The sequence below is a fragment of the Pseudopodoces humilis genome, chromosome 7 (assembly GCF_049639895.1).
Source record: "Pseudopodoces humilis isolate 2021_Gansu_Grassland_sample_001 chromosome 7, ASM4963989v1, whole genome shotgun sequence".
NCBI lineage: Eukaryota > Metazoa > Chordata > Aves > Passeriformes > Paridae > Pseudopodoces > Pseudopodoces humilis.
Window position 1 is genome coordinate 19,926,563 of NC_142206.1, and position 27,567 is coordinate 19,954,129.

Below are 27,567 nucleotides of genomic sequence, written 5' to 3' on the forward strand. Positions count from 1 at the left end.
CACAAAACTAATTGGATCCCATTGATTTCAGAAAGTAACATATTTACAGAAGGTGATTTTCGCTTGTGCGTGAATTTATACTAGGTGTGCAGTTGGCATTGCAAGGATATTTTCAGCTGAAGTTTCTGTTATTCTTGTAAGCATCTCATAAGAATCTGACATGCTAGTGATTTAAAAATTTTTCTTCATATGTTAAATTTACACGCAGTGAAGCTGTAAAGAATATGCCTTGACTAGAAAAACCCAAGCATCCTTGGCTGTTCCTGCCCAGCTAAAAAGAACCTTTTGAGGCTATAAATAGCCTGGAGTGACCCCCTGTGAGCACATTAGGACCTTCTGCTGAGAGTATAGTTTCATTCTTATAAACGTGGGAAATAGAATTCATTAATTTTTACATTCCTGACTTCAATTTGGCTTTTTAAGAATTGCTAATATCCTAATTAGAAAATCACATTTTTAGAATGTTTTCTTTTTATTGTATCTGAATGTGTGATATTAACTTTGACTGCTTCTATTCTTCCTTGTGCTATTTGGAAAGATACTCTTTTAGTTCCCATAGAACAAGATCTGGAGTCAAAATAAGTCCTTCTAAATTCTGTGTAATTGGTTTCATGATGTGTGTTTGGTTTAACAAGCACAGAGATATGTTATAACTTAGCTGGACCATAAAATTACGTCTTTCATATGGGATTTTAATCTTCCAGATTTTAGTATTCCTAAAAATCCCAGTGGTTCTGTTTCTTAAAATGTGCTTGGTGCAGTGAAAAAATGAGTGTTCACAGACTAACTGACAAGTAAATCCTATAGGACTATTACTTCAGATCTGATGGAAAATGGATAAACATACATAAATAAATATATTTCTAAAACTCAGAATTCAGAATTTAAAACATACTGCTCCAACAGAACATGACCTATATAGCTTAAATAAATTTTAAAATTATAGGAGTACTTCCTCCATAAGCAGGAAATTTTTAAAACCTTTTTCATTGATTCTGTAATGGATGGGCATTTGAAGGCTAGGTTAAGTTTCTAGTTAAGTCTCTATTTTTCCTATCTAGAGCATCAAAGTGTGTTTTTTGTCATAGGGATAATATTAACAAGATGGATATATAGGTGAAAGGGCTGGTGAGCCCACAGGGATGTAATTTAGCAATTAGAGCATGTGTCTAGAAAGATGAAATATTTCCTACTTGCTGTAAAGCTTTGCAGTTGAAGGAGCCTCAAAAGAGCTGAATTTCCAAAATAGTGCATCATACAAATTTCTGTAGATGTGGTCAAGTGGTATGTTCAGAACTACACACTTCCTAGAAAAACTTTGGACAAAATCTCGTGGAAATACATCCAACCCTGCTTTTGAAAAAAATTGTCACAGAGGACAAAAGCCTCTTTCAAATCTGAGGAAGAGTGTTTGAAATCTGGTGCAGAGCTATGATGCTCAAAATCAGAAGGCAGCATCTGCTCATTTTTTTTAAACTCAGAGGAAATGTGGGAAATTCACTGGAGCATAAAATATCTCATTTGACCTTACACAAAAATACAGAAAAAATGGTCCAAGCTTCAAAATTTTCATCTAGATTTTAAATTATTCCTCTCACACTTCTAAAAATACGTGATTAGGGATCTTTCAGCTGGATAGGAAAATACTGCCATGAATAAAATTACCCAAATCCAAGTTAAGATTTACATTTTTTTCATGATTCTGGGCATTTGACCACTAGGATTAAATGAATTCCATTCCTGCTGTTAATTTTGCTCTATTTCATGCACCTCCCACTGCCTGGCAGTGTGTTGAAGTCCAGGGACCTTGATTAGACCCATCTAAGCAAGCCACAGCTTGGATTGAAACTTTGCAGCCTCGCTGCTGTTGTTTTGATGCTTCTGTGCTGCACAAACTGTCAAGTGGAGGAAGTTTGGAAGTGACTGATCACTTCAGTGCTTACAGGTGGCATAAAAGAGCCATGTTCTGTGTTGTGCTCAGATTAACTTAATTCCCCAGTGAAAGCTGGGCAAGGTATTCAGTTTACGGTCCATTAGACTGTAGCTGTCTGCTTCCTTTTTACATTAACCACATTTAGGAAAAACAACAACTTAAAACTTCCTATATAAGTGTCAGTGGAGGCACTTTACAAATGTCAGTCTTCACAACAGAAAGCATAGCAGATAACTATATAAGAAGTGACAGTAAATGCACTTTTATTTTAAAAATGGACCAGTAGGACAATGGTAACCCCAAGAGAAATTTCAGCCTATGAGTAGGTTTGCCAATAAAAGCAACTAGAAACTTCAGTAAAACTAATTAAATTAATCTGTCATCCCCAGGGAACTTTAGCAGGGCATGAAATAGAGGAACAGCGTCAATTCAGAGCTTTTTATTGATGTGTTGTGCTGGATCATTTGATAGAATTGGTTGGGAGACAAAATTTGCAATTTTCTATTGATCATAAATTCAGTAGCTATCTCTATGTAGCTTTTATTCAATATAGTATAAAATCAAATACCATACAGAGTCCCTAAATGTAGAAAAAATCCCAGACATAGAGATGCAAACTTAATAGATTATTTTTGGAATAATGATAACTGATTTGTTTTATGGGTATTGTTATGTTCCTGATATTTGCTCCACAAGATACTTAATCTCAATTGTATAGACAGAAAAAAATAGGCCTAAAGAAGGGAAATGACTCCTGTGCATTTGCACAGTAGCTCAGTGGCAGCACCAGATAAGTACAGGGACACTCAGACTCCTGGAAACTTGAACAGCCCTTGAACAGTAGTGCTTCCCTAGTAACAATTCTTTGTTATTTTCTGTGATACCCTTATAACTAAACAGTTTTTGAAGAGTATTTCAGATGAAAAAAAAAGTATTTTCATTCTCTTGCATAACCAAGATTTTCTAGAACACAGAAAAGGAAATATTTGGTAATTTTGCTGTTGATACTTTGGTAGACATTCTATCCTATAGTGGCATATTGGCAGTGATTGAATTCTAGTAATATAAAAAGCAGTAACACAGGGTGAACTCTGCTGTACCTCATCACCTTGTCTAGAATGGCATCAAAGTGCACTAAGAGCAGCTGTAGGCTTAGTTTCATGTATCGCAGTGAGCTGAGGAAGCCCTCTTTCCACATGTGGGAATGGCACAAAGCAAATAATGTCAGAGACCAGAGCTGTGTCTAAGTGACTTAACAGGACAATCAGAAGTTAAGTGACCTCACTTCCAATTTAGTGCTGAACTCTTTGTAGAATTGGGTACTTTTCAGTGTTCAGTATAAAATTAAATAGAAACCCCTAATTTCAAGAAAGTAGGTATTTGCCTTAAAATAAAGTCAGGAATTTTTCAGGAATGCCTTGATGTTGTGAATTATGATGTCCAAATTTCAGCATTTTCAAAACTCTTGGGCTTTCTGACATTTTATTTTGTTCCCACCTGCTGTCATCTTTTTTATATTACTTGTTAAGAAAGGAATACTTTGTATGAAGATGTCAGATGCTTTTAATTATATACAATTTGCTTGTTGCTTACAGCACTTACCTACTCACCTATTAGTGCTGAATTCTTCTAGGATGTAAGTGCACAGAAAGTCTTCAAGATTGATTCTGCCCTGATTTATTAGTACATCATACGTTCTTTTAAAGTGCTCCCACCATATGTATTTAATACAGTTTCTTTGTGCCGAAGAGAACTTTAAGCAAATTTGTGGTTTCTTGGACTGTAAAAAAAAAAAAAACAAACAAAAAACTAAGTATTTAAGAAACAAACTCAAATAGATTCTGTTTTTCCTAGTTAAGGTTCAAAGTATGGCTTAGTATAACCCAAACTCAGAAAGAAGTCTGGAGTTCTTGTAAATCTGTTGAAAGAAACAGGATTTTGCTTGTACAAGCTACTGAAATGATGAAGTGCGCGTTTGCCGTGTTACTTAACTGACAGCATTAGTATTCAAATGGAGAAGGTATCCAGCAACAGCACTGCTGAGCTGTGAAAGAATCATATGAATTTTTAAATGATCAGATGGGGTGAACGAGGAATAAACAGGAAATACTGCCCCTTTTCTAACACTGAGACTATCAAAAGCACAACAGAGACATAGATATTGATACAGATAAACACTACATAAAACCAGAACACATAGGTTCCATTAAGTACACAGGGAGAGATACTGATACAATAAAAAAACAGCTAAAGTTTTGAAAATTAGAAGCTCAGTTAGTTTTAGAGAAGTATTGCTGTACATTAAGCTAGAGAAGGTCTGTGAGAGTGGCTGAAATATTCTTGAGAGTAGCAGTCATTCATCTTTCCCCTGAAGGAGCACATAAAAAAGTCCTTTCCTGACTTATTTTTAAACATACTACAATAAGTATCCAAAAATGGCAGTCAAAAGTAACTATTGGGACTTACGAGTTTACCATTTTAGGTTAGAATTAGTCCCACTGAAATTACTTGTCCCAGTCTATGGAATATGTATTTATCCTAGCTGAGGAGATAATACAGTGGAATTTTGTTAAAAAATGCATAAATTTAAATTAAAAAATCAAGTCCACATTACTGATTACAGTAAAACCTGACCTTTTTTGAAGGGGGAAAAAAAAGCTAAAGAATACTTTGTGCTGATTATTTGTCATTTAATCAGGATAAGATCAAAGACATTAGGGGAAAAGGCTACACCAGCTGAACTTTTGTGTTACCAATATTAATTTGCCCACTGAAGTAAATGTTTTAGGCAAGTTATTTGCTGTAAAGGAGTTCTGCTTGCTCAGTACTACTGTGAGATCGCTGCCGTCAAAATCAGTGTGGATTGTGTAAGATAGAGTAAGATTGGAATGGATTTTATAGGAATTCAGATAGTTATGGGACAGACAGTTTAGATGCTGAGTGTGGGCAGATTAGGTACAATATGTATAAAACATCCTCTGCCTTTTTGGGTGGCATCAGGAAGCTGACCTTAAACTCTTAAAACAGGACTATATGATGAAGTTTTGGTGCCTAAATTACACCTGAATTGCTCTTAATTTTGGACAGGCATATAGGACTCTAATACTGAAATCCTCCAGGCACATACTATATGGGATAATTTGACTTCTTGTGTTGAATGGTCAGACAAACTTCATTGATTTACAGCAATTTATACATAAAAATACATGGAAACAGAAAGGTATCTGGTTAACATAAATTGGAATGACTTTTTTAGGCTAAGTAACTTTAAAATACTATGTTCTATTCCTAGCAGGACAACATACAAGCACAGGGAGGCTGCAAATTTTGGAAGGGTTTCTGCAGAAAATGTGGGAGCTGCTTTCTTCGAGTTAACACAAATTAATAGAAGGCTTTAAAAATTACCTTCTCAGCAAACTGGATTTTCAGCTTTGAAATTTCTTGTTTTCCTCTTACAGCTTGTAATTTAGGGTAAATGAATGCAGTGCTGTACAATGGTTTACATAGTTGCAAATAGGTATTTGATCTTTAATGATATTGATATTGTATATTTGATAATATTGATAATAGATATTTGAGAGTAATACAGGTAGTTCTAGATTATGTAATCACCTTGTGAACATGTCAAAGTGGTATTTTATGGGAATATTTCAGTGACAGCCTTCTTTCTTGTTTTAAAACGTTTGCTAATGGTGTTTGAAGGATAGAGAAAGTGAATGAACATGACATTTGTACTTGTGATTTCTGTTCAAGACAGTTATTATGGTACTGTGAGTAAAATAGTTTTTTTTTTTTTTTTTTGTTCAGGAGTCCTGCAGAAAGTCACTCTAATATTTGAATTCCAGGTTTTCCATCAAAGCATAACTTGGAAGAGATTTAAGGGGTTCATAGGCCTTCTGCTGGCCCTCAGTCCACAATCTGAGGATAAAAAAATAAATTGGAACTTAAAATAGTAGCTTTTCTGTATGTTTTTTTCTTGTTGTTGATGTTTTATAGCTAAAGGGGCCTGTTTCTAAATCTCAACCTGTTTTTGTTTTTGAAATTAATTAATCCAATTGAAAAAAGGTGGGAAGTACCTTCTAGTTTGATTTTTTTTGTCCAGTGTAATATCCCAAGCCAGGTATTCTGTGGTATGTAGTTGATTGCTCTGTCTGGTCTGGCTTTGAAATGCTTCAGACCATGAGAATTTTATCATTCTTCTGGGGCTACTATGTCGTCTGAGAGATTTCACTGACAGTAAGTTTGTCCTGATAATACACGTGATAATCTTCCCTGGTTTTGTGGTGACTCCATTATTCTTTGGAATATGTGGGTGATCACCAGACATTCTCAAAAAATTCCTGTCCAAATTGGAAGACAAAGAGAATTTTAGGCAATATACAGGATAGATAGCAGGAGAGAAAAAAATTTATCAAGTTGGATATCCTTTTTGATTGAAACATGTTTCTGAAGTCTGCACCATACTCTTAGTGACATACAATTATGATGGATACTGCTCTTGAGAGACTCAGATGTACTTTTCTAGAGACCTGAGTTGACTTGTTATTTCATTTTTAAGATACTGACAGTGAAATGACTAAAAACTGAGACAAAATCTGTCTGCAGAATAAATATGTGAATCTTTATATCATTTCAGCTTTCTTCCTGTGCTACATTTTGTTGTGTTTGTATCCCTTATTTTTGATTTTTCTCACATATTGTGAAGGCCAGTGTTCCTGGCAGGTTGAGAGCTGTGACTGTGAATAATGAGTCAATTATCACTTAGTCAGGGGAAAGGCAGAGTGATCCTCTTGCTGGCTTGAATGCAATCCTTCCTTCTTCCCGATCTCTTTAAAAAGTAAGGACAGAAATGGTTGAAATTCAGAACACTGTCAAAGAAATACACCTGTGATGCTTCAGATTGTAGTTTCTTTAACTTCAAAACAACTTACGTGTGGTATTTTTAATAATATTTTCTAAGTTGGTTACAGTTACTGCTTCAAAGGAGCCAGTTATGTGACGCGTGCATTGGGAGATTTTGGGTGTCAGTGGTTGCTTTGGGCAGCTGAAGTTGGCTCTTACTGGTCCTGAGGGGCTGTGCTCAAGGCTGGCAACACAATATTTAAATTATCTGCCCCCCTTTAATTTATATGGCATGGTCTCATGCACACAGTTGCATAGTTGATATTTTGTCTATAGAATTGCATTTAACTGCTTTGTGTTGCTTAGATATTTTTCTTCTGAATTTTTCTTCACAAGCAGTCATGAATCTAGTATCACATTGCTGTGCTGAATGTTTCATCAAATGTAATATTTAATATTCTCTAACCCAGTAACTTTGCAGTGGTCTTAACCAGTAAAAGGTTTCTGTCAAAAGTTTATGACTGATCTCTTAGGAAAAGGGATAGTGCTTCTAAGCTGTAGTCTGGGGTTGGTAAATGGCACATAAATACTCTGAATGCACTTGATTTCTTACTAGCTCATTGAATCTATCTAGCTTTTTAGCTGTGACAATAGCTCAGATGTCCAGAAAATATATAACCTAATAAAGCAAGTTTGTCAGCTCATATGTGTGCCTAATTATAACTGCCCAGCTATGTGTCATAGGTCTTTTGATGCTAAAAGTGGTATTATTTTCTTTGGAGAATTCAGAACCTGTATTTTTGAGAAGGATGGTCTGATTTATAGCCTGGAAGAATGGCCACAGTGGTGTACAAGAGAAGCATGGGCCAGTGCAGGAATATCATGTTTACTCAGAGTCTGTTGGCTCTGTGAATTATGCTTCTGATCATTCTGATCATTCCAGTGAATGTTGTCTCTCTGTTGGTCTGATGAGAAAAGTGTATGGCTTCCAGAATCTTTTTATTACTCCTCATACAGAAATGCTCCTGATGTGCACAAGGGAGGACAATGGGTCGGTCCTCAGACCCTGTTGGTACTTTACTGGTCTGCAGATGTTCAGCTACATTATTTACCAATACACATTTTCCCCAAAAATACATTATTATTCTTCTGTGGCTTGTCAGTCTTTAAGATAAAACTTGTAAGGTCTTAGGATAAAACAGGAAGCCCGTCCTTTTTTACTACTAAAGTAAAAAGATATTGAAATTTTTTTAAGAAGTAGCCATCTAGTTCTTCCTGTAAAGTAGGCTGACAGTAAAATTATCTCCAAATAGTGGGTGACCCTTTTACCCATCAAGAATTTAAAAGAGTTTCATATCTAACACTGTTTCATTTCCATGGCTTAAAAAAGAGAGCATGTTGGAAAAAGTGATGGCTCATATGTACTGCTGTATCAAATACTGTTTCAGGAAAGTGCTTGCTAAAGAAGCAGGGAGAAGCAAGATGTTACAGAGACCTGGGATTTAGGAATTATTCAGAGGATCCATCTGTTATCTGAGCATTAAAGCTTGTTTGCTAGGTTGCTCTGGTGTAGTGCAGTTTGCTTTCTATGAACCCTGACTCTTGTAAGCATGGACTGGGCAAGGTTATGCCCAGCCTGCCAGCCCTTTCTGCATGTCGCAGTAACTGTAGCACAGAGCTGTCCCAGGGCATTAATAATTCTTTGCTGTATGGCTCAACGGAGTAACCCCAAAGGCATCATTAAAACTCTCCACAAGAATTACTTCAATGCTTATAATACATAATTATGATTTAGAAATGCAATGCAGTGTTTCTTATTGTCGCAAAGTAAATTTTTCAAACTAAACCCAAAAATCTTAATTAAATGAGCATTTATTTTTCATTAAGAACATGTGGTGTGAAGTTAATTTTAATCGATTGACATATAGCTGCTTCTTATTTGATAATGGGATTTTTAAAATAAAAAAGTGTTGCATTTTTATTTTGGTTGTGATTACTTTATTTTTTGCCAGGTTAAAGGAAAAAAAAAACAATTATTCAGCGTGGGTTTGGAAATCCATACTTCCATGCACATTGTAGTCAGCTTCTAGATCCAGTAAGGGGTAACCTTGCTGTCTTGCTTTTTGAAGTATAGCAATTCTTGGCTGATTTTATTAAGTTTTCCGTATATTGCATAAGCTTTTGTGATAATGAATTCTTCAGTATTGAGAAATAAGTGTGACTCTGTGCAGTTGAAGTTCAAACTGCATATTCAGTTTTATGGTAAAGTCTGGTAAAGTTTTATGGTAAAGTTTCATTTTATAGATTAAATACATTTATATGTTGTACATGGAAGCTTGCATGAGAGGAAAAGTGAATGTGTAAAAAAGTTTTTTCTTTTTCTTGGATAGTGCATTATGTTATTTGATCTGGTGTGATTCTGCTTGCAGAGAAAGAGGGAAAGACAATTCAGGGAAGTAAAGTGGACTCCTTAAGAAAAAAATGTTCTACTTCTGAATTACCAAACAGAAATAAGCAGAATGGCTCACCTGAAAGAAGCAAAGAAATGTGGGTGTCATTTCCACCACGGATGCCAAATGAGAATGAGGTAATGAGTTAACATTTGTCCATGTGGACAAGCACCACATTTAAACAGATGAAAATATGGAGAGATACACTGTCCAAATGTTAGAGGCTAGTGGTATTTATCCTATTTGAGGCAAATATTTAAAATACTACCTAAGTGTTAAATACTTAGAGAGGCACCTGCAGAGATCATGTTTGGCAGTGGCATTTGCCCTGCTGAAGAGCTGCCATAATCTGACTAACAAATAAGGCATCCTGCAATGATCTAAGTAATGCTTTCACTGAGACTGCAGTTTGTGGTAGAGGTTGGCAAAAAGGAAAAAAAAATCCCAAGAGTATGGATGCCAGCATGGACAGATTTATTTTGATTTTTGTAGATTTTAGGAAGTACAGAGTTCTGTGTTACTGAAGTTATGTTACTGCCTGAAGTAAACAGTAGGCAGGCCAGGGGCATTTTTTGATCTTCTGAAACATAAGGGATTAGGGATTTAATACGTAGGGACAAGAAAACAACAGACATCATCTGGAAGGGAATGAGATAGAAATCTGAGTCAACTTGTTAAGAACTTGTGCCTTCCTGCCTGAATAACAAATAATTAGGCTGTGATCTAGTCTGTACTCAAAATTTCCCTTCATTAAACTTTTATTAAAAAAGAAGTAGCAGGTCCTTCTGTGAAATACACAGAACAAGACACTAAAGTGCTTTCAAATGATGGGCCTGCCAGGCCTCAGAGCGCTTTGCTCCTTACTAGGACATATCTTAGAGGTAGAATCAAGCAAGGCTTTAAAAAAAATCCTGTCAGTTGACTGTGTAATAGTAATGGCAATATTTTTGCCATTTTTTTAATGAGAAGTATTGTTTCATCATTGGTATAATTTGTCTTTGTGTCTCTTACTTTAGCCCCATTGAATTGCCTTTCTGCCACGTAAAGCAATGTACAACTTCCATTATCCTCTATGTAATGGAACTTCCACAAACCTTTAGGTATGTTTTTGTTTCTGAAGAAGAAGAAGCTTCAGACATGGCTGCACATTTTTGTCACATTAGCAGTTTAAGAAACATATACAGTAATAGTAGAATGCAGCAGAAAAATTACAGTGTAGTAGCAGGAAGAGGCCGTAATGCATTAAGTTGACCACTGTAACCTTTCGGCCTGCACTGAGAAAGGAAAATGGGGAAAACACTGCTATTGAAAACAATGCTACTGTTCTAAATGTTGCTTTTTAGGCATGCTGTGATTACTTGCACTGTTGTCCTGATTGATTCGGTCTGGTTCCGTGTAGGTTTTCAGAGAATTACCTATACCTGTTCTATTTTCAGGAACATTCCATTCACTTCTTAAAAATTTTTACATACAACATCTATAAAGTTGAGTAATGTGTTCTAGGGGACAGGGACAGGGTGACCTGCAGTGGTGCCTTCCAACCTTACTCATTCTGTGATTCTGTGAACTATGTATAAATCAGTAGGAGCTTTGGTTGTGATTTTGATTCTGTTTCATGCATGTAAGTATTTCTGCCCATCTATCTACAGACAGTGATGAGTGAGAGCTCAACAGCTGATGTCTCTGATGGAAATAATATCAATCTGTCTGAAAGAGTGAAGGTGAGGTTTTCTTTGATTTTTTTCAAAGTGGGGATTCTGAGCAGAGCATGACTGATTTTTTTCTGTATTAATTTACAAATTACTTGCAATTTGTTGATGTATTTCTTTCCCATCTGTGGGAATGAAGAATGAGAGCAATCCAAAAATTTTTCTACTGTTAGTGAATATGTACTTGTAAAGTGTAAAAATTATGTAAGTCTTGATGAGACTGTTTTAAAACCAGGTTGGAAAAAAATTATCTGAGTGCATCTTTAATAACTTCATGGAAACACAGAAGAAAATCCAGGGCATGTAGTCAATCCTCCATGGTAACACTATTTGCATATAGGCTGGGAAAAACCTTTCATTCTCACCCTGTGCATCTATTCAGAGTGATACCTGAAATAAGAAATGTCTTGTCTTTTAGTACATTTTAAATAGATTGTTCAAGGGACATTAGCCTGAGAAAACAGTAGAGCAAAGCCCCAGGTGAAACACTAGAAATGTAATAATTCTTAGTTTTTTATTTCCTAATCAATTCACCATTAGTGTCAAAACAGAAGGATCAAGCTCTGCTTTGCCTACAGCATGTACTCTCTTTGTGCTGTATGGAATGAGCCTGCAAAATTGCATAGTAACTTATCATGCATCATTTTCTTATGAAAATATTTTACTTCTCCATCTTCCCACTAAGTTCCTGAAAAAGTTGCTGTACAGCTTGAGCTTCCTTTCCATCACTTAAGTTGATATGTGGCAATTTTGGCAGTAAATCTTCGACTACACCTAAAAGTATTTTCTTTGGGTTACACATTTCAAGGAAAATTCATATGCTTTCTTGGAAAAATGCAGGGAAAAATGGAGAAGATGAAGCAGACAATTTAATGCATTTTTGCTTTGCTCTAGATTGTACTATAAGGAATGCAATTGATATATTTTCATCTGTTTTCCAATCTGGGTTTTCATGGCAGGTGGAAAAGTACTTAAACTTGGAAGATGTAGACACAGATGAAGAGACATGCAATGGTAGGTTTCCCCCCTTCATATTCACCATCATTTTCTGTCTTTGAATTCAAGTGTGTGAACATTGATTAAAGAACTGCTTCTCCCCTAAAAGAGATATTTCTTAGTTCTTCTATTGCTAGAAAATTCCCCACATTGCCACAAATCCCCAAACTGAAGTACTAATTTCCCCACTTGACGAGGTAATGAAATAATAAATTAAGAGGAAAATGTATTGTACTTTGTCCTGGTGGACAGGTTTTTTTTTTCCAAGCCTTTCTATAAGTGCAGAGTGCTTCTTGTAAGCAACATCTCTCCATATTTATGCATTTCTACTTTTTATTGAAATTACTTTGAAACAAAAGTTTTTTCGTAAAGTAATGTGGGTGCTAAGAGACAGTGCTGTAAAGTGGAAATATTTAATGAAAATGCTGTCCCTGCCTATTAAAACAATTTCATCCTGGGCTTAAAATAGATTAGACTAATTCTGAATTCACAGTGAACTTCTTTAAAAATTCCAATTAGGAGCATTTTGAGTTGTGTTGAACTGTTCTGTACATCTATAATAATTTTAACTCTCCCACCTCCAAAAAGTAAATGGAGTACTAATGTCTATAGTAGTCTATCACAGGTTCCTGTATGGTCTTTATTAAAAACAGACCTGACAACCTTTTAGTATTTAAATTCATTTTCCTCACCTATACCTGTACTGTACAAGGAAACCAAGCCACACAGATTAAGGGGTTTGCCTGAGGTCACAGACAGAAGCTGCAGGGCTTTGATTCTTGGTTTCTGAGTTACTGCCACTTGATTGGTCTCTCCACTCTAACAATAAAGTTTTGATTAGTCTTTCCTTTCTGTGTGTCCTGAATTCCAGTGAAGTCCAAGGGCTTAGAGACTTCCAGTATCTCACAAGAAAATAATAAACCAGTGTAAGTCAGGTTTATGGCAAATATTCTTTCTCCAGCCTTTCAGAAAGGAGGTAGTAACATAAAACAGCAGTCCCAGATCAGGTACAGATGTCAAAGATTTCTTTAGAGTGCAGTGTTCATATGTGCCCATTTTTCCCCCTGTAGGGCATTGTTCTATGCTTATGTCTTAAATTCTGATAATATCTGTTTAAAAACCCCTGGAGTTTACTGGTGGAAGCACAAACCCACATTTCACTTGTATCATAATGAAATGAGAAATGCCTATATCTACTTCATTAAAGTATTGTTAGATATCTCTAGTCCCAAACAGGCCACCAATTGGTTGATGAGAATTGAGCCAAATGCTAAAATACCAAGCAGAACAGTGAGGAAAAAGAGCTCTGCTTAAGCTTGGGGATAACTCGGTGCATTCAGTACTGTGACAGACCTTGCCTCTCTCCAGCTTTTGGGTCGTTTCTGTGTATTTGTGTGTGCCCAAGAGTAAATGTTAATCACATACATATGGAAAGCCCTGGTAAAACACACTTCATTTGAGGCAGACTGCCTCAGTGAAGAGTGAGACTGTATCAACAATATGCACACGAACAACATTAGGCTTTTAGATTGTATTTTATAACATTGAAACACTGCCTAGACAGAAATTAATTCTTCCTTCTAAATGCTGCAAGGAAAGTGAACAGCATCTAAATTTATACTTGGGAAACCCACAGCCTGGGTCTTGCTCAGGGCTTCTGTGGTGAAGATAGTTGTTGAGTCAGGCTAAAAAATTTCCCCTTTACTCCTAAGTGCAGAAAATAGCACTTATGATTTGATAGTTGTCAAAATCCACTCTGTAGCTTCATACTAAGTGAGGTAAAATCTTAGTCCTGTAGAAACCATAGCAACAAAATTAAATTTAAAATATAAAATGATGTCACTTCTATTGTCTGTAATATTAAAGTAATCTAGAATAATATCCCTAGTGAATACCTTAGTGAAAGATTAATTCTGAAGAATTACAGTTAGTCTATAAATGAGCTAAATTATGACACGAGTTAGACATTCTGTTGTTGACCTTTTTAAATGCTGCCACCTTATGTCAGAACAAATGATTGATTTAAGACTTCATATTGTCAAAACAAGCTTAAAAATATCATAGCTTATTTTATCCAGTAAAAAATATCACACCTTGCTAGTAATTGCAACAAGTCTTTCTCTCTCCTTGTTATTGGCGGCAGTTCAATATCTCTGTGCTTCACTTAGCTTTACAGGGCAGATCAGTTAGCTGAGTTAGGAACTGTGCATTAATAAAATAAATATTCACACTTAAGGGCAACTGGCTCAAATCTGACAGTATGAGATGCATGATAGAAAGTAGGTGTTAAAACATCCCATCTAACCAGTGCTGTTTGGCAGATGTCCTGGAAGAGTCATTCTATGGAAGGGTTTTTTTGTGTTTTTTTTTCTCCAATTTATCTTGCTAAGTTCACTGTCTTTTAAGGTGTGAATGAATGTGGCTGCTTCTTACGAGTAGGAAAAGCAGCCCACAGATTTGGCCAGTATGCAAATCCATTATAGCTGTTTTTGTTTGATGGCACTGGGCTGAAAGCTTGAAACAGGGGCAATGCTTTGCATTGTGAGACTTTGGCACGGTAAACCATGATTGGCAAAGTGAAATTGCTGCCCTAAACCATAGCTTTAATGCATCGTGTAGGGACAGCATGGGCACAGTAATGGGTACTGTAATCTCTCTTTCTCCCTGAATTTAATCTCTAACTGTAAGGAGCTTAAGGCAACAATAGAGATGGATCAGGCTTTCTCCCGGAATAGGATGGATGCTGCCTAGCGCCTATGTTTTGGCAACAGAACTTTCCAGGACTGTTTACAAATTTCTTGCTCCAGGGCTTGAGGTATAGCTCAATAATAATAGGTAATATTTGAATAAAGCACCAAATATGTAAAAGAATGTCTGGAGATCTTGGGTGTGCTGTTGTTTAAGTATACGAGGAAATTAAAACAGGACTAATTAAATGTGTGGGTGAGGCTTCATAGGCAAGGATGTAATTGTCCCATCCTAATCCATTTTAGAGCACTGAAGTACTGCAAACTTGTCATTTCAAGGTCCCAGTTGTCTGTAACCCCACAGATTCTGAGGAGAACCTGATTGACTCAGTTATTTTGAAGCTGAGGCCAAGCATAACTATTCATTATTTAAGTAATTCTTTAGGCAAATTATATAAAAATCTGTTATTTTTCATAATCTGTGCCTCTCCATTTTTATTTTGAGCCTATGCTTACATCCAGAAAAATCAGGCTGAGGAAGAGGATTCAGAGTTAAGTGAGGATTTTTTAAAGTATGGGGCTCCTCCCCAGCTGGTGAATCCCTTTCTTGTTTTTCTTCTCCAGTCTCTGCAATCCATTTAACACTGCCTTGAGATGATTTCACACTAGGCAGCTCTTTGGGACTAACAGCCTGAAGCATGAGAATTAGAGGAGACTGCAAAATTTAGCTTTTAAGCTTTTTTTGTTATCACTCTCTTCTCAACTCCCCATCAACAGCATTTTTGTGAAATGTAGTGTCTGAAAGTGGTAAAACCTGTGTCAGTGTATATCTAGCTGTCAGTGTATATATAGCTGAGCATCATTTGGCTGAAGTAAAGTTATAGACAAAACTTTGAACTTCCTCACTCTTCAAACTTAAAAGCAGACTTGTGCCTGTAGATTTTTTTTTTTTCTATACTCATAATTGATGTCTATGGTACAAAATAAGCAAAAAAACCTCCATCTCAGCAGATTTAGTAATCATTTTCTGGGATGTGGTAGGGAGGGACTAAAGAGTATTGTTCACTTTCCAAACATGCTGTCATTAAAGTATGCTGGACTTGAGTAAAATTGTCAGCCATATCATCCAGGGAGTTGATTCTTCATGGTATAAGAGGTGCATTTCAAAATGTCTTCTCAGTTTTTTGCTATCACTGCCTGTTCAGTTTTCTCTATATATGGTGCCATTGGCAGTATCCAAGGCTTTCCTGTTGCTAATTAATCACCTCCACAGAGAACATAATTAGCAGCTTAATTAGGATCATCATCCAGTAGTGCTGTAGCAGCAGCCTAAACAAGCTGTGAGGTACTGGCTAGAACTTACAATAGCCTGGAGTTCCTTTGGGTGCTCCCACTGAGAAGGACGACTGTCAAAACTCTCTAATTTTTCTCTCTGAAGGGGTTTCTTTATTAAACATAATCAGGGAAAGCAGCGTTTACCAATTAGACTTTCATATGCTGTCACACAGCCAGGATAGAGAGAGACAAAGCTCATTTCTGGCATGTCTACTGGCAAACAAGGGTTGATTACATTCTTACGGGCTGATTGAAGGGAATTTGAGACATTGTTTGCATTACTAACAAGCCTTAAAACGTGGAATTGACATTCTGAGTATGAGAAGCACTTCTTGGTAGAAGCAAAAATAAATTTCTTTCTCTTGTCCTAATTCTTAAGAGTTATCTTTTGGAGTCACTGCCAGGCTCTTGCATAACAGTGCTTCCTTCTCATCTCTCTGCAGGTTGGTCTGTTGAGAGGGAGAAGCTCTTAGTGCAGAAGTAATCAGTGTTTATATCAGTAGGTGATAAAAACCTCTTGATGTCCAGAATTGCCTTACTTTAGTAAGGGTGTGGATTTAGGTTGTAAGTTTGAAACAACAGTGGAAGATGCCATTGTCTTTAAATGAGCATTCACATCTTCCTTCTATCCTACAAATACTTTTCACCCAAATTATGAAAAAAGCAGCTGCTGCAGAGCATGTGTGGACATAGCCCAAGATAACTGTGGACTGGCTATCCTTTTCAGAAAGTTTTCTCATATAACTGGTGCAGAATTGGAATAGATGCTATGCTGAAAACAAGGACTGAAAGCATTTAGATGGCTGGAATTAAACATAACCAGGAGAATAGGGATGAAAATAAACCGACTTATATGTGAATCATGAAACAAGAGACAAAAATCCAGAAATTAAATACCCAAGGGAATTAATTCAACTCTTTTAAAAAGAAAATTCTACTTTGCAATTCGAAGCCCTGCTGGCTTTTAAATAGAACACTGTTCCCAGAAGAAAACTAGATGAAGAATTTGATCATGGATTTTTTGCGAAGACCTAGCTAGGAAATCTTTATTTTCAAGTGCAGGCTCAGGGGGGAATGAGAGGTCCATAACTCCACTACTGTGGTAAAATTGTGCAGGTAGAGATAAATAGACACTTCATCTGTTTCACCTTGGATCTATGTACTCTCTTGTTGCTTCCATTAAGTAAAATTTAAGCAATGCTTTGAAAATTTATTCTAAGATTACAAGATAAATGTAAATGTAGTATAAAACTGTAAAGAAACTTGTGTATCAGCTGAAAAAAATAGTAGGTAGATTTACATAATCCTTTGACTAAATGCAAGACATATGGCCCCCTTAAGTTCTTTCATAAAAACATTACTGAGACATGATGGACACATCTGTGCTGTGGCAGAGCTGAGATTGATTCATGTTAGAAGATATTTCTAAACCTAAGGCATATCCTGATCTGTCACAGAATGCAAACCCACTGGTCTCGGTATGAATGTTTTGCTGAAGTTTGTAAAAGAAAAGTGATTCAGAAAAGCTGTTCATTTGTGAACTGTGGAACAAATCCTGCCCATATGGAAAGGTTACATGTCACTCCATCCCAGATATGGGGAAGTCCTCTCAAGTACCTCTTTTGGAAAGCTCAGGGAGAAACAAACATCCATGAAATACCTTTAGACAAGAGAGTCATCTGGCACTGTAGTGGGGAATATTAGTAATTCTGCCAGGTATTTTTACTTAATGCTCTGTGAGAGTTATACTAAGATGCTTTGCAATGGTTCTTTATGCCCAATGTGCAGGTGGTGAAGCTCTAGCTAAAGAGAAAATGAATGAGCCTTCTCAGCTCATCAGTGCCAGACAAGGTGTTTATATATAACTTCTACTTTAGGCATCTCTGCTGAGGACCTTCCATCTTTGTTCTGAAAGAAAGGAATGTAATCCCAGGCACTCTCTGTGTATAAAAGCATCTGCAGCCAGTTTTTAATTCAGCCTTAATCCTTAATCCTTAAGAAAGAAGAGCTACATGTTTGTTTTGAGACAAGTTTGATTTTTCCTTAATACAGTATTACTATCTAGATTTTAGCTCAGGACTGCATGGATCTGTTTTAATGATAACTTATACAAACAAATAAGTACATCACACCCTGACTAAAAAGCTACTTACTGCCCATGTCTGAGCACTATAGGATTTTAACAGGATTTTGCTAATTTATGCATTGAGTGGGAGTGTTGACTCTTTTTTATTCAGCAGGGTCATTAGTTCTCCCAGGAGAGGTGGAAGAGACAGTGACTTGCTGTACACCCTTCTTTGAAAAGCCTATTCAGCCGAAGTTCAGAGACTTGCCAGTTCCCCAGCCATCAGACAGCAAAGCCCAAGAGGTATGAGGCCAGATGTATTCATTCAAACTTTGGGGGTTTGGGGTATTTTTATTTTTCCTATTGGCTTCTACTGTTATCTCCACAAGAACAGAGGGATATAGATGTAATATGTGTAACTGCTGTGAGTTAACAAGTCAAATTATTAATTTTTAAATGAATAATGAATTCTTAAATATGTTAAGAATTGAAATAAACACTCTTTTATCTTGCACACTGCAACTATATAACCTTACATTTTCAAAATGTGTACTTCAATACTTCAAGTGGTATGTGGGCTTTTTAATATTTAATTTGTGTAACTTACAGAATATTCAAGTAAGCCCTTGCACTTTTAACCCTTTTAGCAACCCTTACCTACATAGAGTGATAGACCATTTAATTTTCCAGTGATCTCATGATCTTAGGGCATACTCATTGGCTTAATATAGGAGCCATTTTCTGCAGCAGGGAGGTAGTGAATGATCCCTTTAACATGATACTTAAAAGAAAAAAATAACGGTTTTAGAATATATTGTGGTCAGAATTAAGATCTGATCCCTTGGAAATGAGTAGTTGCAAGATGCTGTTAAGAAACTGCATTGTCAGGGTCTGGTGTGGAGAGGTTTGTTTTATGGCCTCTGAGCCTTTTAATCAGACACAGTCAGTGCAAGCTTTAATTTAGAATTTCTGTCTTCCTTCAGAAATTCAGTCCTTCTCAAACTGCAACAGAAGGTGTGGATTGCTCACAGGCTTATTTTAAGTCATTAAGCTTCCTATCCAAATAGTCAGCGTGAACATTAACTTTTGGGGGTGTTTCTATTGCAGAAAATTCTTCACTGCTCTTTTCCCCTGCCTGATCATTGCAATAGAAGCTGAAGTTTGCTTCCAGCTAAAGTGGCCAGTTTTGATAGTTTCATATGGTTATTGATGTTCCCATGAGGCTTAAATCAAGTTTATAAATGATGCGTGACCAATGAAGGTTTGGTGTTATGGCACTGCATATGGTGCCTCCTTTCCTGGGCTCAATTGTGTTTAGTTCCTTGCAATAAACTCTTTACTATAAGGAACAAGTCTGCTTTGGGAAAAAGTAGATGTTCTAAAATGACCTTTCAAGCTTTAATACCTACCATTCTGTGAATAAAAATATTCACTCTTTTCCCTAAGGGTTGACATAAATCAGGGTTTTTGCCCTTAGATATATCTGTTGGACACAAAATAACACCCAAAAAACTAGAATGAGGTTTTATAGCTTTCTCATTTCGTAACTTCTGTATAGAAGAAGGAGGGTTGTAGCAGCCTGCAGTGTTCATAAAGGACTGCATATGATTCTTTAAACTATAGTTCATGAAAAATAGATAAAGATCCGACTGCATGCAAAATTCATTTCCATTTGAGGGAAATTTGGGTTATGAAAGAAACTGAGTATTATTACATTGGCTATGAGTTGCTGCATTTTTCAAGAAGAAAGACAATTTTCACAACCATTTAGTAGGTGCCAGGCTACTTAAAATGAAGACAGTCTTTCCCCTAAATTATAAACATATTTTTGCCTTCATTTAGAAAATATAACTGTGGCCTGATTTTTAGAACTGTCAAGACTGAACAGGTCCATTTTAAAGTCCCTCAGTGCTTCAAATTGTCATTGCCTTGAAAATTAAGTCTTGCATTGCTTATGGCAGGACTAGTTTAGAAAGAGAAAAAGATTTTCCCTGGAGACATCTCTGCTTTAAAATGAGACTGTTCTCTGTCCATCAAAACAAATCTGTTAGGGAAGGGCAACATGATGGGGCTGCCTAATTGGTTTTTTTTAGAGAATGGAAGACCATTCTGTATGGAAAATAGCAGGATGACAAATGTCTATGCTATGGAAACACTTGTGAGGCACTTTAGGGTAAATTGTGTATCTCTCAACATATTGCTAGGGAAAGTTTAAAAAAAGAAGCTCTTCTAAGACCCAGTTTATAACTTGGATAATTGTTAAAGAACAACTTGTCTCCCTGAAAATGTTTTTCTGTCAAAAGGTGTTAGGAAGTGGTTTAGTGAATGACACAGCAAAGTATTTGTGTTGTCTACCAGTGTTGCTTCATCTTTCTTTTCTTCCTTTGGACGTAAATATATTTCAGGATTTCAATATTGGCAGCGGAGCATACGTGACCTCCCACAGGCCACTGCAAATTGAGCCAGCATTTTCTATGTTTGAAGTACATTATCACAGAACATTTCCCTCCCCTACCCAGAAATTTATTTTCTCCTTTATTTCTACTTAATATATTCTTTCATAAAAGATATGATAGCATTTTTATGTCTTAATGCCTGCTTCCTCACGTCTTTATTCGTTCTTCTTTCACTCTCTGCATACACATGAGTGCAGTTGATGCATATTTTCCATCCACTTGCTATAAACATGCATTCAAAGTGGGATTCATCTCACCTAACTTCAGCTTTAAATGTAGTTTTATTCTTCCAGTCACCTAGAGGCAAAGATAAGCAACTCCAGTAAGTGATTAATCCTACTTGCTGTAGGAATTTGTTGTGAAATGTAATATATCTCCATCCACAAACTTGGACTGGGCTTGGCTGATTGACTATCTAGAAACCTAACTTTTGTATGCCTGGGATTGGGAAAGAAGAATTCTGCCCTTCTATTCTCCTTTGTAGTTTGAGCATTCAAAAAAGAATTTAGCATATCTGTCATTTTATCTTAATCTGTGGCATGGCAGCATTTATGCCCTAAAATACAACTTCCATTGAGTTCCTTTGGCTAAAGTTTTACTGATAGGCCTCAGCTGAGGTTTGCTTCTGCTACAGGCTATGCATAAATGCAACAAGAAGACAGGGGAACTTAAAGACAGGATTGACTAAGTCAAAGAAGATGGAAGAGTTATATCTTCTCAAAGGCCAGTAAAGACACAGAGATTGAATGACTTGTCCAGAATGATGAAGCAGAAGTGGAAAACCGGCCAAGATTTATTGACTTCTAGTGCAGTGCCCCAAGCTCAAACAAACTTTTTTTATCCCAGGATATACTAAGCTTATACGAGATTAAAGCATATATGCCTTCCCCCACACACACTTCTTTTTTATTTTTATTTTTTTATTTACTGTTAGTGAATTAGTAAATTTTCCCTTGAGCATGCAATGAAATCACTGGTGAGTGTACATGCAAGCTTTACATAATTTGAACAAGTAAATCATAGAGTACCATAATTACACAGAAATGTAAGTTTTAGAAGGATGGAGGCAAGCTGTTCACCTAAGTGTAACTCCACACAGATTAATAAAAGAACTGAACTGCCAATTATTAATAGACTTTTGAAAATGTCAATTTTAAGGTATTTTATTTACAGTATTACTTTGTAAAACAACCCCTAGCAAAATATTTGAGTTATTAATATGAATATTACATTCTTTCTCTCCTTTAATTTGGACATGCAGGAACTGTAAATGAAAGTGTTTTTCTTCAGAGAGTAAATCACAGAAGCAACCTTAAGCAAACTGGCAGTTTTCTAATAGAGCAGGATTCTAGTCCCAGAGAGCTCTCAAAAAGATTTCAATTAGATGTTAAATTAGACACCTGAAAATCACATATTTCTCTCAGCTCCTTAGGCAAAAATAACAAGATAATAACTTGATCAGCTCAGAGAATTCAGTGTTCTATCATAAAATGTCTTCCTTTTGACATAGAAAAAATTGCAGTTTGCAGTATATAAGTTTTAGATTGCTTGTCTTCATGGAAGTTTGAAGTCAATGGCTTCTTGGGAGAAGAAGAAAAAAAGGAATCCCTAATGCTTTGAGTACTCATTTGAGAGATGAAGCACACTGATAAATATGCAGTGTGAATAAACTTTTCAAATGTGCAATGAGTGGGTAACAGAGAAATCGTTAACAGGGTGAAGTCGGGTATGTTTTATTTTGGCATCTTATTTCAGTTATCATTTTGGGGTTGAGTTTTGTAAACAGAAGTTTTTCCAGTATTTCACTGTGTCTGCATAAAATGTTCCTAGAATGACATGAAAGCCAAGACAAGGTCAGAGTGGATGTGTGTATACTTTCTGTAACTCTGTTGACAGAGGAAAATAGATTTACTTCTGTAAAATCCCTTTGAAGGCTTATTGTAGTTTGAACTCTTCTTAGCTCAGTTACCTTAGATGTGTGTCGTGGTTTAACCCTGGGCAGACACCAAGCCCCACAGCTACTCGCTTGCTCCCCACCAGCGGGACTGGGAGAGAATCACAAGGGTAAACTAGAAAACTCATGGTTTGAGATGAAGACATTTCAATAGGGAAAGCAGAAGCAGTGCACACAAGGAAAGCAAACCAAGGAGTTAATTCACTGCCTCCCACGGGCGAGCAGGTGCTCAGCCACCCCCGGGAGAGCAGGGCCCCACCACATGTGACAGGCACTTGGGAAGACAGAGGACATCCTTCCAAACTCCCCTTTTCTCCTTCTTCCTCCCACCTTATGACCTGATGACATACCGTGTGGTGTGGAATATCCCTTTGGTCAGTTGGGCTCACCTGTCCTGGCTGTGTCTCCTCCCCTGCACCCCCAGCTCCCTCACCACTGTGGCTGTACAAGAAGCAGAAAAAGCCTTGGCTCTGGGTGAGCCCTGCTCAACAATAACAGAAACATCTCTGTGTTATCAACCCTGTGTTCAGCACAAATCCAAAACACAGCCCCATGCCAGCCCCTGTGAAGGAAATTAACTCTACTCCAGCCCAAACCAGCACAATGTAAAAAATTGCAACCAAAATAACTGAAAAATATTTGTGCCTTGCGTTGTATTTTAGAAGAGTGCTTTGGATTTCTGCAAATGAAAGACAGGTAGTAGAACCCTGGTTGCTGCTGGCATTTGTTGCCCAGTTGCTGGTAATCTTACTGACAAGGAATTCAACAAGGCTCTGTGGAAAAGATGGAAATGAACATGAGTGTGCTGAGGAGGTCAAGGAGTTGGCTTTATCTCTAGTGGGAATGAGTTTGTGTGCAGGCTTTATCTCCTGTTAACATTTTTCAAATGGGCTCTTTATAAAAGTTAATGATGGTTTACCTGAAGCAGTCTATGGACATAAGCAAGATAATCTTTGTGTGCTGAATGAATAGTGTTTCCTAGACCAACTGTATCTACAGAGTTTTTCTGATTTATAAATGCCAATGATCTGCACATCTGCATCCAGGATTATTTGGCTGCTCCAACATGTAAGCCAGATCCCTAGAAAACTGAGCAATATAGATGATTAATAAAATTATACAACACCAGGAAAATTATTTCCTGGTTATTCATGCAACATTACAGGTTATTAATAAAGGATATAGATACTACCCATGTGCTCTCTGCCATGTCTATCAAGTACTTGGCCACCAGAGAGGAAACCAGCTACCACTTCTCTGACTTACTTGATGGCATTAACTGTGTCTATGCTTCTTCTTACAAAATAGCACATCAAATACTGTGCCTTCTAAACTGAGCAGTGATCATAGGAAGTGTTCTTCCTACTTTTCAGCAAGTACATGTATTCTTAATTTTATATACATCACTAGTCATGGGCTTCACCGGAGACTTGTCAGAAACTTGAAAAAAATAAGCATATGTTTTAAATGTTTTGCTGATTTGGTGCTGAAGTACTTAAATCTTTGAAACACATTTCTAGACAATTTATATTAACTTCTCATGGGATAGGGAGCATTCCTACACAGTTTTAATAGTGAAGATGTGTCTCCTGTGTTGCTCTGGAATTCATTTTATGAAACTGCTTACCATAAACCTTTCATGTCGTTTCCCCCTGCAGTTTCTTATCAGCATGGAGCCTGCCATAGTTATTTGTTTTCATTGTTTTATTTTATAGGCAGAATGTTTATTCTAAGATATTTCAACCAGAAGCAATGCAGAAATGCTATACAATATGTCAACAAAGCACATATTGGCAAATGCAGCAAGATTCTTATGTTCATCATGCAAGAAATGCAAACTAGTCAATTCCATGTCTGTGAGATGGTGAAAAAATCATTGGAGTCTGAAAATTGATTATGTGTCATTTTGCTTATTGCAGGCCTTTTCCTTCAGTGAAACTGTGTTCTGGGAAGCATGTTACATTAGTATCAGATGCATGTATGCTGAAGCTTTATGTAATATGCCCCGAATTTTGACGATATGGAATCTGTCTTTGCAATTTAACATAGCTGCATATAACATGTCCATATCCCCACAGCCTTGCTGCTACAAGTGGCAGGAATATAATAGATGTGTGCAAGGGAGGTTTTTACATTCCTTGCCTTGAGCAAAATTAGTTAATGATATTCATTCAGATACAGTACAGTATAAATGGGGCACATTAAATGGCTTAAATTAGGTCAAATTGAATAATTGAATTTATTCTTTTACTTAAAAAGAGCTTAATCAGCTGAGAGTGTTAGAGTCAGAAAAAAATAGTTTAATTAAATATTAATTAGAAGTTTATATTTTGAGCTTCCTTATTATCACTTGCAGCAATATTATTTATGTATCTGTTTTTCCTCATTACAGCTACTGGGTGATGATGTTCAACCATTCTCACTTGATGAAGAATTTGATTATGACAATGTGGCACTGACCCCTAAGTTCTCTGAAGCTGAGCTGAAGGCCATTTTAGAGTTGTCTGAAGAGGAAACGGGTACAGATATCAAATCTGCATGAGCTGAAGGCAGTCAAAGGTGTTCCGTGCAGGGCTGTTGGAATGACCTTTTTATGGGGTGAATATAGCTCCTCGTTGTACCTTTAGTGTTCTTATCTGCATGGCCAGTAAATGGCATCCCAAGATTTATTCTGTCAAGGTGCCTTGGATCCTGTACTGGCTCAGGATAGGTGTGCTGGCGTGACTTCTCCATAGGAACAAAACAAGCTGCTGGATTTCAGAATAGCATCATGGCTGCTCTTGCTTATATCGGCTACTGACTCAGATTCTGAGTAGTACAAAGCTGGTCCTGAAGCTGCCTTTTACCTCATTCTTTCAGTAATGCAATTAAGAGCTTCTTAATAGCTGACAAATCAGTCTATGAACTCTTTAAATATATAGAGATACATGAGTGAATAAATCTGGGAATATTTTTTTCTTTGTCTTTTGATTTCTTACAAATTTGTAGAACTGATTAGTTCTGCAAAAAATAAATATTCCTGTTTCCAACAAACTTTTTGTGTTGATCAAAATTCATATGGTACAACTCCTAAAATTAAAACAGCAACTGCTCAAACCACTCCCCCTTCCACACAGAGAAAAAAATAGCGATCTCATTCATTAAAGAAATTGGCATTGAAAGGCTGTCAGATTTTACATTTTTTCACAGATGATAACAGCTTATAGCTTACAGTCTGCATCACTGAAATAGAGCAAGCTGGAGCTGAGTAAAGGTCAGCTATATGGGTGGGAGAGAACAGTGTGTATCTTTGACACAAGGTACTGTGTGCTCCTTTTCTGAAGAGTTTAGAGTCCTTTGTTTTCAGCTAACTGCAGAAGCTTTGCTATTGAAGCTTGGTTTAATATCACAATGCTGCATTGTATTTTTGGTCCTTATCTGGTATAACTGCATTCACTAAAGTTTACTGACCAACATTTTGTCCTTGACCTCTCTCTATTATTTCTGAAGTGGGTGATTAGCATGACAAATATGGGAAGAGTGCCTGAGCAGACTGACAGGGCACCAAACCATAGATTTGTTCAAAGGCTGTGGATGAATTTTCTGTGGCTGGTTGGCTGCTTCATTGTCAGTAATTTATAAAAGCAAAGAAAGGTTTTCTGATGTTCCAAAGGAGATTTTCTGGATCAGTGATTTTGTAAATCATAATCATGCTCCACTGAAATTTGAATAGGATTGGTTTTGACGAGTGGTATTTACCTTGATTAGGGGATATAATTTAAGAGTGAGATTCAAAAAAAAGAACCCAAAACCCAAAAAAAAAAACCCCAAAAAACCAGAAAAGAACAAACTCTCACAGAAGATAGTTAAGAAGACTGATACAAAATTACAAGTATGTTGTATAGAAGAACTGGTTTGTATAGGACCTTGCTGATAGAAAATAATGAAAATTTATTTTAATACCTACACTCAAAAAGATGCCTTTGCTGTAGTTAAAATGTTTTGTAAAATGCAATTGGATGTGTAGCAGATTCTGCTGGGTTTTTTGAAACTTTTTTTTAATGTGAATTTATTTCAATTCAATAAAGTGTTTTGTTGGACCCAAGGTATTTTAAATGAAATGGTTTAGATCCAACTGGAGTTTTCCGGTGAAACCTTAAAGTTAAAAAATTCTGAACAGATCTAATTCATCTTCTTCTGAAGGACACAGATAATGTGTATAAATCAGAAGGGTAAGAAGTAAGTTCTGGAAGAGCTCCATAACAAATCTGGGAGAATGAAATGGAGAAGTGCTGTATAATGACAGCAAGGTCAGCCTTTGAAAGCTTCAACAGAAAAATAAGGGAGACAACCTCATTAACATATGTATGTATACCAAAGATAAAGTAAGGAACCTTCTGTCTGAAAGACCCTTCTGAACAGAGTTTGCTATCCTGCAGACAAAGAATCAGCCATAAGGGTGAACATTTGTGGCTTTGTGGAAGGTGAATTAGGTGCTTCTTGTGTGTGTTTTTTTTTAGAAAGGCTTGGGTCACACAAACTATAGATCAGTCCTGTGGGAATCCTGTTGCCAGTAGAGCCAATGAGAAAACTTATCTAGGGGTTTATAATGCTCTTCAGGCCACATCAGCTCTGGAATCTCTTAAGTGCATTTTCTATTCATTTCATTTTCAGTTTTCACAGTACATTAGGGATACATCTAGCCATTCAGTTCCTTCTCTCATAAGCAGATGATTCTTACCAAATGTTCAGAGTACCTATTATGCTCCATAAGTGTCATTCAGTATAGTCATTATATGGTTTCCTTTGATATAAAGGAACACTTTGCTGCAGAATACCCAACAAAATTGGAACTCTTTAGTGACATCTATCTTACGCAGAGAAACGGGAATAATTCACTTACATTTACACCACTCATGAGTTAGATTTTTACTCTTTGTTAACAGGCATGAATATGACAGTGAAGATTGGGTAATATAGGCTACATTTTCTATACATTACATTTTTATTGGCCTGCCCTTGTGGTTGTTTTTGGCTTGTACCTTTCATTTGGTTACCTTTCACAGAGGAGGCATATTTTCCTCTTAGCCATTACCAGGTTGTCATTTTTAAGAACATACTTTATGTGCATGTTAAATTTTATACTTGCTCATGGAGTTAG

At 36.6% G+C, this 27,567-nt stretch overlaps 1 protein-coding gene across 8 annotated transcripts in view; it reads left to right on the forward strand.

The window, feature by feature from the left end:
* Window positions 1-26,506, forward strand: part of IFTAP (intraflagellar transport associated protein) — a 40,347-nt gene extending 13,841 nt beyond the window's left edge. For 7 of the 8 annotated variants that reach the window (XM_014251898.2, XM_014251897.2, XM_005522400.3 and 4 more), the window contains 5 exons: window positions 9,205-9,362; window positions 10,875-10,946; window positions 11,894-11,948; window positions 18,190-18,320; window positions 24,820-26,506. In XM_014251898.2, the coding sequence (XP_014107373.1) occupies window positions 9,205-9,362; window positions 10,875-10,946; window positions 11,894-11,948; window positions 18,190-18,320; window positions 24,820-24,969 (566 nt within the window). In that variant the 3' untranslated portion in view covers window positions 24,970-26,506. The remainder of the gene's footprint in view (window positions 1-9,204; window positions 9,363-10,874; window positions 10,947-11,893; window positions 11,949-18,189; window positions 18,321-24,819) is intronic. The other variant, XM_014251902.2, reaches the window with a different exon arrangement.
* The last annotated feature ends 1,061 nt before the right edge of the window (window positions 26,507-27,567 follow it).